Below are 14128 nucleotides of genomic sequence, written 5' to 3' on the forward strand. Positions count from 1 at the left end.
CTTATAGAGAGGAAGGATACGGCCCAAAGAAGTTGTTAACCTGAGCGGCTAAGGACAGGCCCAGAGGATTGTAGACCGAGAGTGCTCAGGAATTAGAAGGTTGGGGAGGATTAGATAGCCTTGTGACCCTAAGTTCCTATTGTTGGGTCTTGTTTATCTTTGCTTTCCTCTAACACGTAGCCCAGTTGTTTGCTTTTGTGGCTGTGGTGTAGTTTGGGGCTGTGGACAGAATGTGGTAGAAGTGCGAAGATTGTACGTGCGTAGTGGCTGGAGCATCGGTTGTCTGTGCACAGACACTAGCAGGAGATAAAGCCTGGTTTTGCATCAGATTATGAATGTGCTTGCATGTAAGGCTGGGGAATTTCGGTTTTTTAAATAGTAGGTACCCAGTGAAGGTTTTTAAATGATGGGGTAGGGGCACCTGGGTGGCTTAGTCTGTTAAGCATCTGACTTCAGCTCAGGTCATGATCTCAGGGTCCTGGGATCGAGTCCCACATCAGGCTCCTTGCTCAGCAGGGAGTCTGCTTCTCCCTCTCAAGTAAATTAATAAAATCTTTAAAAAAAAAAAAAAAAAGGGTGGGGGTAACCTTCAAAGTGGCATATTTGCCATAGGTAAGCCTGAGGAATTTTCCTGAAAGTGTTGACATTGAAGCTTTTAAGTATCTCTGGCTTCTTTGAGAAAAATCCTGGCTCCCTTTTAGATGCTACCTCCTGAACTTCCTCATTCCTTTTATGTTTTTACCCTTACTCTGTAGCCAGCCTTGTTACCTGTAGTATTTTTCTCCCCTCTTTCCCCCTTTTCCCTTACAGATCATCAGCCGAGGCCTTATCCTGCTTTGTTCAAAACTGTTACTTCAGAGAAAACGCCCATTCTGTTCTTTGATATTGTATTTCTCTCCTTCGTTTCACTCTTGCTCTGCTGCCCTCTTACAACACTTTATTCTTCTCTTCCAGCCTCTTTCTTCACCAGGCAGGACCTTCCCTTCCCTCCCACCAGGGAGGAAGTTTTAGGTTTTTGAAGCTTAGGTGACTATTTCAGTGGTTACTGATCTAGGTCCTCTCTTTCGGTGACAAATCATAGTGTGAACTGCAGTTTTTAGTACCTGGATACGTAGTCTTCGTTTCAACTACGATATGGTTTTCACAGCTGACCTAGAACCTTCTTCATGGCAGGGACCAGAGCATATATAGATGGGGATTCTGTAAATGCTTACGGATTAGAGAGCTCAAGCCAGTGTTTATCTTGCAGAATTTGGAATTTAGTCATTTACTGGTAGCCATTTGTCCATAAATAATGAGGGAGGTATAAACGATTAAGTTCTGGCAGGACTTCTGACCTAACCTTACAGCGAATGCCTGAAGAACTCTAGTCAAACTGAGAAGATGCTGTAGGAATTCATGTGCTTCACGAAAATAGATGTTATAGTTCTGATTATTAAAACAGACTATTAGTCATAAATGCGAGACCATTATACAATTTCTCATGAAAAATGAGTTTTACATTCAGATTCAAGTAAGGTTGCAAGTTACCTATCTTAACAAGCACGTTAGTCTAGTATTAGCCTCGCCTTTTTGCTTTGAAGTTCCTATAATCAGTAGCTGTAAATTTCTTTACAGATGTTTTTGTACTTTGAAGATCATGGACTAGTGACGTGCTCTGCTGACCATCTCATTATTTTGTGGAAAAATGGAGAAAGAGAATCTGGATTGCGCAGTTTAAAGTTATTTCAAAAGTTAGAAGAGGATGGTGACTTGTATCTTGCTGTCTAGTTGAAGGAATTTGGAATACACGTGCATGAACCTCGAACATCAAATATAGGGTAATACTCAAATTTGTAATGCATTATTTTTTCTAAAGAGTTCATGTTTCAGTAATCTCCACACCCAGTGAGGGGCTCAAACTCACAAGCCCCAGATCAAGAATTGCAGGTTGTTTCTCTGGTATTAGTACAAAGTATACATTGTAAGTTTTTGTTTGGCTTTTCACATAGCAGTAAACTGAAACCACTGCGGAGATGGGTCTAATTTCAGCAGTGAATTTTCAGAAAGTATTCACATCAGAGCACAAATAATGATGATAAAGAATTTTAGCATAGTGTCCGTATAGAAAATTTTTAAAAAATTACACTTAAAAAAATCCTGTACCAGAGATTGTATGAACTTACGTTTAACGAGAGAAGTGCTCACACTCAACCTAATTTCGTTGCCTCTAATAATTACATTCTTATCACGAAAATTTTTTAAAGTTACATGTACTTTCATTTAGACCTTTGTGAATTTTGAAGTACCTGCCTTTATTCTCGAGTGTTTTTTTTAACTATACCTGTTGTAAAAATTTAACGGGCCTACTTTTAAGAAAAAATGAAAAATCCACTGAATAACAGGTAGGATGTAGCAGATCTCGAGACCTCCAGGAGCTGCTTGTTTTATGCTGGGTTTGATCCGCTTCGTGTGAACCTAGACCCTGTGAGGAGGTGGAAATAGAACAGCAAAACTGTGGCATTCATTAGAAGTTTTTTTGTTCTTTGGTTTTCCTTAGACCCCGTTAGATTAAGAATCTGTGTGATAAATATATCCTACCTCCTACAGATTCGCTGGTCCTTAGAAACCAATTAAGAACGTTCTGTGAGCAAACTTGAGTCTCGCACTGTTCAACTTTTTTTGTTGGTCGTGCCAAGTAATTTAAGTCCTTTTGTTTTAGTTTAGCTGCTGTAATTTCTGTAAACTCAGATCGGTAGGAATCTTACCAGGGTGTATTTTCTTTCCCCCATGTGAATTGGCCGAGTAGCTATTCACTAGATTGGGACTGGACCAGCACTTAGCCCTTACGTCTGCCGGGGATGAGAGCTAGGTCAGTAAAGAGGTGCAGTGTTTCCCAAGTGCCTGATTGATCCCGCCATTCCTCCGATAGGAAGTACTTGAGGAAGGCTTCACTTGTGTAGTTACTTGCAGTGACCACTCAGATTTAATCCTCTTTATCAATCACCCCACCAGCTGTAGAACAGGATCCTCTTTCTCCCCTTTGGTACTAAAGAATAGAAATTAAGAAAGTGGAGATAATTGTGGAGTTATTCTTGAAGTGCTGATCACAGAATCCTAGTACGCGGTCGGAGAACGGATTCTTCTCCTTTGCAGTCTGCCGACGCACTGTTAGCCCACTCGTCTGTAACAGAATCTTTGTGAATCGTTGTTCTTACTAGTTTACCTTTGACCATTGCTTCCACAACTACCTCCAGACTGGAAGAGCTAAGGTCATCTACGCCAGACTGATGCCCTCATGTTAGGAGTGAGGAGACTGAGGCCCAGGAAGGTAAGGCCTTGCGGTCAGCCCTCTTCCCCGGCCTTAGTGCGTGAGATGGTTGAGCACGTCAGTTAGGCATCGCAGTCACTGTCAGGCTTTAACATTTTCCTCGCTAGCCGGACGTTAGCCAGCTTTTTCATTTTACAGGAGGTCTTTTGAGTTTTTCAAGTAGTTTTCTTGAGTTGTAGGAGACCTCTTCTATGACTTACATAAGGAATTCATAGATTTTTTAACTGCCTTATTTCCTAATAGTTTTGGGTTAGTATTTGCACGGAGTGACAGAGCCCAGAGGTGAGTTTTGGGAGCAACAAGTACTGTAAGTAAGTACCACCATCAATCCTCGTATCTGTCTGGAGGGACGCCCCCAACTCAGAAAGCTGGGAGATTCTAAGACGGCTCAGGCGTTGTATGCAGACTCCTGCTAGAGGTTGAACTGGAAGCACCAAAAGTAACACTACGTAGTGGGCCTTGTCATTTTTATTTACAAATCCCCTCTTCCCTCCTTCTCTGGCTGTCTTCGCCTAATACAAGCAAGAGCCTGAATTGCAGGGGCACCGTGTCATTCCTTTCTCAGCCTGAGGCTTGTTCTTTGCTTCCAAGACTAACCAGCCCTGACTGAGGAAGCGAATTTTAAAATCTAAAATTGGAAGTAAAACATTGTTACCTGTACAAGAATGACCTTATAACTAACTTCTAGTTAAGTAGTAGTCCTGATGTGACTTCCACCTCTATTAGATAGCATTCTTCTCAATTAATAGGGGTCTCTAGTAGTTTATACCTTCAGAAAGACTATGGAAGAATGCAGTAGTTAGCAATTCAGAGAATTACACACTGATTAAGATCATAGCCGTGCTAAAGCTTTGGTACCTGGCAGTCTTAAAGCCTTTAAGTAAGTTCTTATGAAATTAATTTGACATTACAAGGAATAAGCTGTAACATTCCTACAGAAAATGTCAGACATCTCTGATAAATGTTACTTACCGAATGGAACTGAAAGCGACACGGCGAGGTAAAGCTTGTCCTCGTCTCGGGCAAGCTTCTGAAGCCTAGGCAAGTTATTTAGCTCCTTAAAATGGGATTTTGACATCCTGAATTTAATGTGTCTGAAAATGAAGTGTGTGACTCATGAAATAAAGGACACTAGAGCGAAATTTTGAAATAATGAAAAGTTTAGGCCAAAGGGATAAAATAAAAACAGCTGTTGGGAATGAAAAATGGCTGTAGGAATTTAGTTACAAGTACTTCACAAAAACATTTTCGTCACATTTACATAATGCAGCATTACAACACAAAGCTAGCTGCTGTCCTGACCAAGCACATTCGCCTTTCTAGCAAAAATAATTTAGATACGTTTCTTTGCATGGAATTGTCATATATGATTTCATTTTTTGGTACAAAACATAGAAAAAAACATTGGCACATTATGTAGTGATAAGTCATTTTCTCCTTCCCATATACTGGTTTCAAGTGTTCTGCATTCCAATTTTCATTTGAAAAAAGTACTATTCAACTAATTCAGCCTCTGTTTATACCTCTTAAAAATGCAGCATGGAGTACAGAGGATTTGAAAAGGAAAACAAAGATACTTTGAGTTTCTGATATTTACAATACATAGAGAAGGGTTGTTTGGTAAAAGAGAAAGGAAAATCTCAAGTAAGTCTGACTTTATGTAGATCACAGAAAGTTTTCAAAAGAGCTGTATAAAAATATGCACTTGTGCTTTAGAAGCTTTTAGCATACAATTAAGAGCATAAAATAGTATTTACTGCTTCTCCTTACGCCTATTTTCTGATCTATTTACACATCTTGCAGTCTTGTCTTTTTTACATCATTAAAGCAAAATGGCAAGGTCTCAAATATAGATAGGTTAAAAACATCTGAACCTTGGAACTTCCCCGTCCCTCCCCAAATATGTACGTATAGATGGTACACTGCACAACCTACCCCACGGACTTACACCCAGTAAATTTAGAGTGCTTTAATAAAAATTTTAAACAGCAAATGTATATAAATTTTCTTTAAAAAAAGCTTATCCAAGGGCATTCAAATTTAATGGCTTTTATGTACTCACTGTAATGCCTTGTGACTGCCTCTGTAAACCAGAAGGAAGGGAAGCTCTTGGATTCCCCCCAGGCAAGGTGTCAGTCCCGTCCCCATCATGAAGGGCTTTCTGTTAAGATGAATTCCTTTTCTGGGAAAGAGGGCTGCTGCCGCCAGTCTATGGCAGGCACGGGCCGAGGCTGTGGGCTACCTTGGGTGTCACACCACTGAGCAAAGGAACTGCTTAGCCATCGAGGTGGTAAAACTAACTAGTTTATCAGTAATTTGGTCCTAGTTGTTTTTTGCTCGTTTTTTTTCCTTAGGTATTATGAACCTTTCAGACTGAGACTCTTGAGGAAAATAGTCAAGCTAAACAAACAGTGACAGGGACTTTTATGGTACGAGACGAGCGGAACGCTAGCTAAGCTACTTTGTCATCCAGCAAGATGGGCTGACAGGCACCAGGTCTTTGCTGCTTGTGTCCTGCTAGTTATAGTAAATGAGCTCTATGGTTTGATGAGGACACACAGGATGACAACAGGACAAAGGATTTTGCCATGTGTTTGTTCTGTCACTAAGTGTTCAAAAGAACATGTGTTTTTCTTCATGGAATGTAACTCTAAAAATGCAGTTTGGGGACTTGAATGACTCCAAGTCCAGTATTAAACACCAGCTCCTTAATCTACACCTGTCCTTTTCACTAGAAAGGAATGCGAATGCCTCTTATTTACATGACTGGATTCACAGTGCCCTTCGCAGATCACGAGGTCCCCTTCTCTGTCTTGGCTTTAGCTGTCAGATGGAAGCCTCAGACTTTTGCACTTGAGGTCATCTAATGTCTTCCAGTGTTTGTAGTTATCAGCCAAATGTTGCATCAGGGCTGGCAGATGGGCAAAGGCTGCAAGGACAGCAAAGAATCCCAAGTTAGGTGGCTGGAGCGTGTGTAAGACCGGGGCTCTTGGGACAGAGTGGGGTTCAGAAGTGGAAGAGAGGTACCCTTAGTGCACATACTAGCATGAGAAGGTAACTTACTGATACTAGTTTCTGAAATACAAACAGGACCATCTATTTAAAAATTGAAAAGTCGCTTAGCAGCAAGATTACAAAATGTATTCAGTCTACTCTGATTCGAAGATTTTGTTGGTGTTCTTTCTTGAATTTCCTCCAGTGACAGGCTAAACCTGCTGCAGGCTGTGGAAACCTATGCTTCCCAGAGGTTAAGACTTGTTGCTGCAGTTGTCAAGCATCCGTTGAGTTTTCTGTACAGAAGGTTCTCTGCAGAAAGTACACACGTGCCCCTCCCTACCTGGCTACTGCCAGCCCACAGCTAGCTTTTCTCACACACACACACACAACCAAAAGTAACGTTTCACTTACACCTTCGGGCCCAACCTGTGTCACTGTGGGTTATCATCATAAAGTATAACAAAGATTGTTAGGCCACAAAACACCAACTCCCTTACCATCCCAAGCATCAAACATGTCTGTTATGAAGTAGTCAATGAAGGAGATTTGGGATTTGGGGATGCTGCAGGTATTCCGGTCAAACACTGGCATCACCACAGGGAGCCCCTGTCTCTTCTCTTCATCAGTCTACAAGAAATGAGAACACACAGAGGGGTGGGGCACACGAGGAGCTGTCACAGTGGCATCTCATTTCTCAGAACAACTCAGGAAATGGGTCCTCATGTAACTGTAGGTACGAAGACAGGTTCAGTAAGCTCCTGAGGCTTACGTAAGTCAACCACCTGACGGGCTGGGGTGACTCAAGTCAGGTCTGCTGACTCGGAAGGCTCTTGTGCTATACCAGAGCCCCTCCTGAGGCACTGATCTCAGGGTTCTTACCCCCTTGCCGGCGATCTGTTTCCAAAGTCCTAGTAGTACCACTAAGTACTGACACTGGTAATACTGCCATTTACAGTGAGGGTGCAGAAGCGATGGTGGGTGAAGTACTTATGCCTCAGCATGAATCCAGACACTGGCACCAAACTGTACCAGGAGTCACCGTAGTCTTGACTGCCATGAGCCTGAAGTTTAAAAAGCCAAGTTTACTTACGAATATCCTCATTGAAGCAGTAGAAATTGTTAAACTTAATAAATAATTTTGACCTTCGAGTATGTGTCCTTTTAAAATTCCGTGTTTTGATAAAATGGGAAGTACACATAAAGCCCTTACACTGCGGACCACAGCATAATTCGGTTGTCTTGAGGAAAAGCATTTCTGCAGTTGAGCCGCACCAGCCTCTTTGTGACGGCACACTACTTTTACTTGAGAAACTGGCAGACTGTGATTGTTCAGGTTTGGGTACCTGTCATGTGGCTCTCTCAGGGAGTGTGTCAGTCTGAGTATTTATACATGAGCGTGTATGTTTATTTGTGTAAGGCCGTCGTGTCCTGAGCTGAATATTAAGATCCCCCTTTTCCGGGTGATGTGCTGAACCAGAGGCCAGCTTGAGGAGAGGCCTCGTGTCTAACTTTAGATTGTTAGGCCACAATGCTTGTGAGGGAGAAGGACACCTGAACGAGGAACTTACATTAAATAACTTAAAAGTGCTTCTCTCCCATTCCCCATTCCCGTACTTAGAGAATAATTAGGAGTAGGGTTTTAAGCCCTCTCTGTGGATCCTGGGAGGCCCATTAATGGCCTCCTACCAGCTTTCGGCTCAGCTTGCTCATTTCAGGTTAATCGATGAGGCATCTTTAAAATGTCCACTGTTCAAGGAGTAGTTTGGGTTTTTTACTCTTACCCCCTTCTCTCCGGCAAGCTCAGAACTGCCTGTCCTACTTTTCTTCAATTTCGGAGCTCCTCTTCCTGGCCTTGAAAGCTGCAGTTAACTTACTTAGGACTTACCTAGTCACCGCCCGCCCCCCGTCCAGCCCTTTGGGACATGACGAGCCATTCTTTATCCGGCCTTCCTGGTACACTCCACCATAGCGGCCCTCCCACAGTGCAGGACTTGTGGCTGTGTGCGTGTTTCCATTTCTGTGACACACACACGCACCTCAGTCCTCAGAGCCTCTTCCCTGGAAGTAGGCCTAGATTTCAAAAGGCATCTTGCGGTCTACTGATTTCTGGATTTTTTTCCTTCAATTCCTTCACCCTGGCAAAGTGAACTACGTCTTGCTACTCTCCTTCTATAAAAATTCTGTTTTTCTTCCTTACTAATTTTACACATGATACTTTCTCTTCCAAAAGTCCTTTCCTATTTCCATATATCTAAATCGTCTCAAAAAACAAAAACGCAACTTTAATACCAGTTCCCTCAAAGCTCCTTTTAAATCATCTAGGAAACATATCTGTTTGAACTCAGATAGCACTTAGCATACCTCCTTTAGAGATACTTCCTATTTTTAGTGATGTGTGGACCTATCCATGTCTACATCTCTCCCCTCCTGTTTGTGAGCTGCCCATGCGTGGGAGTGTGTCTTGCTCCTATCTGTGTCCCCACAGGGCTCAGTGGAGAGACGACCTGGTAAGTGAGTGGATGGTAGCCCAGTTTTTGTGGAAGTTCAGGATCTAACATTTTCATGCTGAAAAGATACTTCCAAAGGCTCAGTTTATCCCCTTTCCCCCAGAATGACTTTGGTCAGTGACCAGTCACATCAGTCACTCTTGAAGGAACCAGAAGTCTACTTCTGGCCGGGGTGAGCCATTTCTTTCCAGGGAGGATTCATTTACTAATGGATGGCTACTCAACTGGAAAATCTGCAGAGTTCCATGACCTGGAGCCATTTCCAGAAGCGAAGTAGAGCTTCCCTAGAGAGGCAGTGTACCTGTGCAAAGTACTCCTCCGAGATCCTCCCAGCCCATTCGATGCACAGGTCCAGGGGGCGACATGGGTTGGCTACATCAGCACACTTTATCATCATACGTTTGATCAGGATTTGGTTTTCCGGAAAGTTCTTCCCAGTAGGGTTGCATTCACAGTCGCTGCCCTCACTCTGGAAAACAGATGGTCATATGAGGGTTAAAATGATGTTATGACCACAGTGACCTGACATCAGATGGTCAGCACCCAGGCTCATTTAGACCTGACTGGGACTCAAGTTTTCCCACCCTTAATTCCATATATAATACACTGACCTCTCCTCGTACTAAAATAACCTCAGTCAAGACAAAAGCAGTTAAAACATCAAACTCCCTATCGCTATTCATCCAGTCCTTTGCTGCCATCCTCTTCCCCAGAGGTGATTGTTACAAGCAGGGTTTGGTTTTGTTTTTAGTAGTTTGGTATGTCGTTTTAAAGGAGGGTTTTCTCCCAATTTTATCAGGATGTGTAAAAACAACTTCCAGGTTTAAAAAAATATGTTAAAGATAGGAAAGAACACATACATATGACCCTTCAATCATTTCTTTATCTACTTCTTATGCCTGCCATCTCTCTCTCCTATGACCTTCTGTCCCACCCCTTCCTGCTTTGTTTCTTTCTCTTAAAGCATCCGTCCACTCATGCTTTCCAGGCTGCTGTTCTGAGTGGTGGCGAGTCATGAGCCGTGAACATTCTGGGGCGGGGTGGGGGGACTCGGAGCAGAAAGTGGCCCAGGGCAGGATTGGGTGTATTCAGTCATGTTTACAAAGGCCAGTTGCACAGGAGTACAGACCTAGTGATGGATGTCAGGGGTCCTGAGCCAAGTGGCCAGCTCTGTGAGGAGGCTTACATAAATGCAGCGACAGGCCAATGGCACAAAACCTGGAAGATTGCTAGTTTCTGCTTGCAAAGACATCAAATTGTTTGAGATTTCCAGAGCTCTGCAAGCTGCAAAACTGTGTGACATTTTAAGAGTTTTTGTTTTGAGACTAGACCTATTTATTAAACCATCAGTGGACAGAAAATTAAGTTCTGAGGGTTATTCTTTTGATACTGCTTACAGTAGACACTGGTAAATAATAAATCTTGACACAGAGTTGGGAGCTTATTTTGATAGGTGACTTTCCTCAACTCTAAATTCTGTATAAATTTTCCCTCCTGATTCCCCAGATCCTTACCCCCAAAGTCAGTCCCTGGAAAGAGAGGGCCCTGGCATTACGCTGTGGGACCGTTGGGGGATGAAGTAGACCAGGTGAGGTGGACACTGTCCCTCCAGCTACGCTGGTCATGTGGTGGGTCCTACACAGTCTCCTTACTGATCACATTACTTTTAAGACAGCCATTCATCATCCAGCTACACATGCAACCTCTTCTCAATGGAAATGAGCAGAAGGCTTTCCTGATTTCACACGGCTGGAGCAGCTTCATGGTTTCAGAGGTCAGTTGATACCACTTTAAACAATAGAGACGTGAACCTTCTGTGCATGTTTCTAAAACCCAAGTTTGGAGGGCCTTAAGGCAGGACTAGGGTGTATCAGTAAATTTTGAAAAGGAAAAATGACAAGTGTTTTGTTTTCAGCTAGCACTCACCATTGGACTCTGGCGTCTTTAGGTACTGATGTTTTTAATGCAAGTCAGCAGCAATGTAGTTCTTTAAAACATCCACTTTTCCCCCTAATATTAAATTTCAGCTTCTATTGTATTTATTGATTTGAGTTATTCTAATTCCAGTATAGTTAGTAGACAGTGTTGAATCACTATATTGTACACCCGAAACAAACAGTTGTATATGTTGCTCTTTTATCCCCCTTCCCTATTCTCCCTTCCCTCCACCCACATCCCCTCTGCCCACCACCAGTTCGTGCCCTGTAGTTAAGAGTGTTTCTTGATTTGTCTCTCTTAAACTAGCCGCTTTTGAGGTCTCAGATGACAGAGAATTAGGGCTTTGGATCCTCTAAAATACCACCATTTAGGCTAGCCTCTGCTGTCTGCAGGCCTCTCTCATTCTTTGGGCCTACCTCCTCCTGTCACCATGGGCCTTATTTCAGGACCTTTCTCCCAAGTAGCTCAGGATAACTGTGGACACTGTGGCCAGTATTTCCAGCCCTTCTTTACCAACTCTGAACAGATAACTACCTTGTATTCAGGACGAAGAGAAAGTGCGTTGAGGCCAGAGTAGCCTCTAATGGAAATAATACTCTGATGTATCTTATTTCGGGGGAAATGCTTACCTCAGCTGCCATTGGCTTATTGATGCTGTTCACAAATTTGTTCACATGTTCAAAGTGTTTGGTCATCTCCGTTGCTAACACCATGTCAATAATAGCCTGGCGCAGTGTCCGATAATGGTTCCTAAAATAACCAGAAGACAAAGAGCCTTGTTCATATCAGGTCCAGAATCAGAACTGTTCTGCCACCATTTCACCACACTTCCACAGTGTGGGTGGAAGCTGGGAGCACGGAGTTGAGAAAGGAGTGCAGATCATAAAGCAGTTTACCTGCTCCTCTTCCCGGTAAGCCGGGACTCCATGCCATTCCGTTGTCCCCAGTGCAGCTGACCCTTCCTTGTAGGACGTGTGTGTGTGTGTGTGTGTGTGTGTGTGTGTGTGTGAGGGAGGGAGAGATGTCACATAGTTGGCACTTACTTTACAAAGTGGTTTCCTTCTACCTTCCCGTGGCAACATAAAAACAGCGAGGTGGGAGGAAATGACAAGTTCCTTCCCGGCCAGACTGGCGCAGCAACCTGATGACTGTCCCCACTGCAGTTGGCTCAGACACTGGTGATTTTATTACAGAGAATTGTCAGTACTTCTTTAGATGATGGCATTGGAATAATGATTTCCCATGAATAAGTAATTCTCTAAATTAGATAGAAGTTGTAATGCATGGAGCAATAAACCTGCCCAAAATTACTCTCCAGTTCCTATAATCTTTTTCTAACTTCCAGCAGCCAGAACGGAGAGCTGAGTAAAATTGCTCTTAGAGAAAATTCTTCCAGTTAAAGTTCTAAAAACAGTCCTTGACACTGATGAAACTTCCTGAAGGTGGACTAACTGGTCTCCATGTTTTCTCAGGTTTCTGGAAACCGAAGTGTTAGGTTCATGTTGAGGCATGGTCCCTGACGCCAGAGTGAGCTCCGCTCCGTGTATACTTGCCCCTGGAGAAGTCTGCTCTCCAGCCTGGCTGCTGCTTTGTGGGAAGCAGCCGTAGCCTGACTGCAGGGTTAGGGCAGCCAACAGGAATTGCTGTCTGTTCCCAGCCGGCCCACTCTGCCCAGACCAGAGCACAACAGCCAGGAAGGGGGAAACCTGCCCAACCTTTTGGGCTCTGACAACTCTGCTGGGACCTGTAGAACAACACTATCTCCTCATGAGTTAGGTTTTTAAGTGGCAAACATTGAACTGGGGAAAGATGAGGAAGGATGCATTTTCCTTGAGTTATACAAAAGGTGGGATGTCCTCCTGGGAGGGTAAAAATATCTGTTGCACTTACTAGTAAGACAGTCAACATGTGTAAGTATTTTGTGGTTATGTGAAATGTGCCCATGAACCCACTGAAAACCAAATGAAAGTCAGAAAGATAGGGGCGCCTGGGTGGCACAGTCGTTAAGCGTCTGCCTTTGGCTCAGGGCGTGATCCCGGCGTTCTGGGATCGAGCCCCACATCAGGCTCCTCCGATGGGAGCCTGCTTCTTCCTCTCCCACTCCCCCTGCTTGTGCTCCCTCTCTCGCTGGCTGTCAAATAAATAAATAATCTTTAAAAAAATAAAAAGAAAGTCAAAGATAAAAGTCTGAAAAGTACAGGTAAGCTTATAAGGGCAAGATGAGTATTTTATCGTCTGATACAATGGTCCAACTATTGATATATCTCCTTTTCCTTACCCCACGAAGCAGCTAAGTACTTGGAGAAGTTAGGGAAAATGGAATTTCCCACTTACACTTCACAAAGCTGAGCGTAAGAACCCAAGCGCAACAAACCTGTCGATATTCTTGAAAATGTTGCATTTGCTGTCCTTGACTGTGAGCTGGAAAGCCAGGGCGGTGTGGTGACTCTCCAAGACAGCAGTGTCGTTATAGAGCACAGCCAGTTCACTGCCTGCGTTGCACAGGAACGAGTTGGTCCTCCCCGGGTGATCCACATCGTGGACTGTGGCGGCAATCAGCGCTGCCACCTCATCCAGCTGATCGAGGCTTCCCTGGGGCCGCGGGGAGGGAAGGTGGAATGTTATCCACCGGATGTCAGAGACCTACACTCATCTGTCCCTCGGGAGGGATGGGATTATCAGAATATTTTCTTAGCCTGATGAGCCTTCTCTGGTTCCCTAGAAGTTGAGGGGCCACCTAGGATACATCAGACACTCCGCAGCCTAGCGCAGGGAAACAGAAATCTGAGCTGTGATACGTGACAGGTACATTACAACGGATGCCTACGTTCTCTTCCCAGCACCCATTCACTCCAGTTCTTTGCAGGAAGAAGCCAAACAGGCTTTTTCAAATGCTTGCCCTGTGGTATTGCTATGACACTTTCCTATGAGCGGAGACAGCATAGAGCGGCCTGTGATCACAAGTATTATTTTATCTGCTTGCTTACAGGAAGAGTGAGAGAATGGCAGTAAATAGCACAAATACATCAAAACTCTTCATACAAAGGTTAAAGGATTAGCGCCAAGCAAAACAAGAGAATCAAGGATAAGAGAAAGAATTTTCCCAGGACAACTAAGGTTAAGGCAGCTCTTGCAGTTAAAAACAAAATTCAGCTCTAGGCTAGCAGATGGCAAAGGCAAAAGGGAGACCTTTCGTGAGCTCTTGTTACGTAATCTGAGAACACAAACCAGAGCGTAAGGGCATACAGCTGTTTTCTCAGATTATGGTTTTAGGAGGTTATTAAAGGGCTACTAGCATGTAAGAGATCGTTCAGTAATCATTGAGTGTGGGCTTACTGGGTTCCAGCTAGTCGAGTGCTGGCACTACACTGATGAA

General features: G+C 43.6%; 2 protein-coding genes across 10 annotated transcripts in view; one reads left to right on the forward strand and one right to left on the reverse strand.

Annotated features, from left to right (window-relative positions):
• WDR41 (WD repeat domain 41) overlaps positions 1-14128 on the forward strand; it is a 59532-nt gene that overhangs the window by 42801 nt on the left and 2603 nt on the right. For 2 of the 3 annotated variants that reach the window (XM_045796425.2, XM_087862053.1), the window contains one exon: positions 1618-7456. In XM_045796425.2, coding sequence (XP_045652381.2) covers positions 1618-1770 — 153 coding nt within the window. In that variant the 3' untranslated portion in view covers positions 1771-7456. Of the gene's footprint in view, positions 1-1617; positions 7457-14128 lie in introns of those variants that run through there. The other variant, XR_015724462.1, reaches the window with a different exon arrangement.
• PDE8B (phosphodiesterase 8B) overlaps positions 4449-14128 on the reverse strand; it is a 248116-nt gene continuing 238436 nt past the window's right edge. For 6 of the 7 annotated variants that reach the window (XM_045796423.2, XM_045796422.2, XM_045796421.2 and 3 more), the window contains exons 18-22: positions 13127-13344; positions 11382-11502; positions 9116-9283; positions 6805-6934; positions 4449-6239 (exon numbers count right to left, since the gene is read on the reverse strand). In XM_045796423.2, the coding sequence (XP_045652379.2) occupies positions 6130-6239; positions 6805-6934; positions 9116-9283; positions 11382-11502; positions 13127-13344 (747 nt within the window). In that variant the 3' untranslated portion in view covers positions 4449-6129. The remainder of the gene's footprint in view (positions 6240-6804; positions 6935-9115; positions 9284-11381; positions 11503-13126; positions 13345-14128) is intronic. The other variant, XM_087862050.1, reaches the window with a different exon arrangement.

The sequence above is a fragment of the Ursus americanus genome, chromosome 5 (genome assembly GCF_024610735.1).
Source record: "Ursus americanus isolate L20-20 chromosome 5, mUrsAme1.1.p, whole genome shotgun sequence".
NCBI lineage: Eukaryota > Metazoa > Chordata > Mammalia > Carnivora > Ursidae > Ursus > Ursus americanus.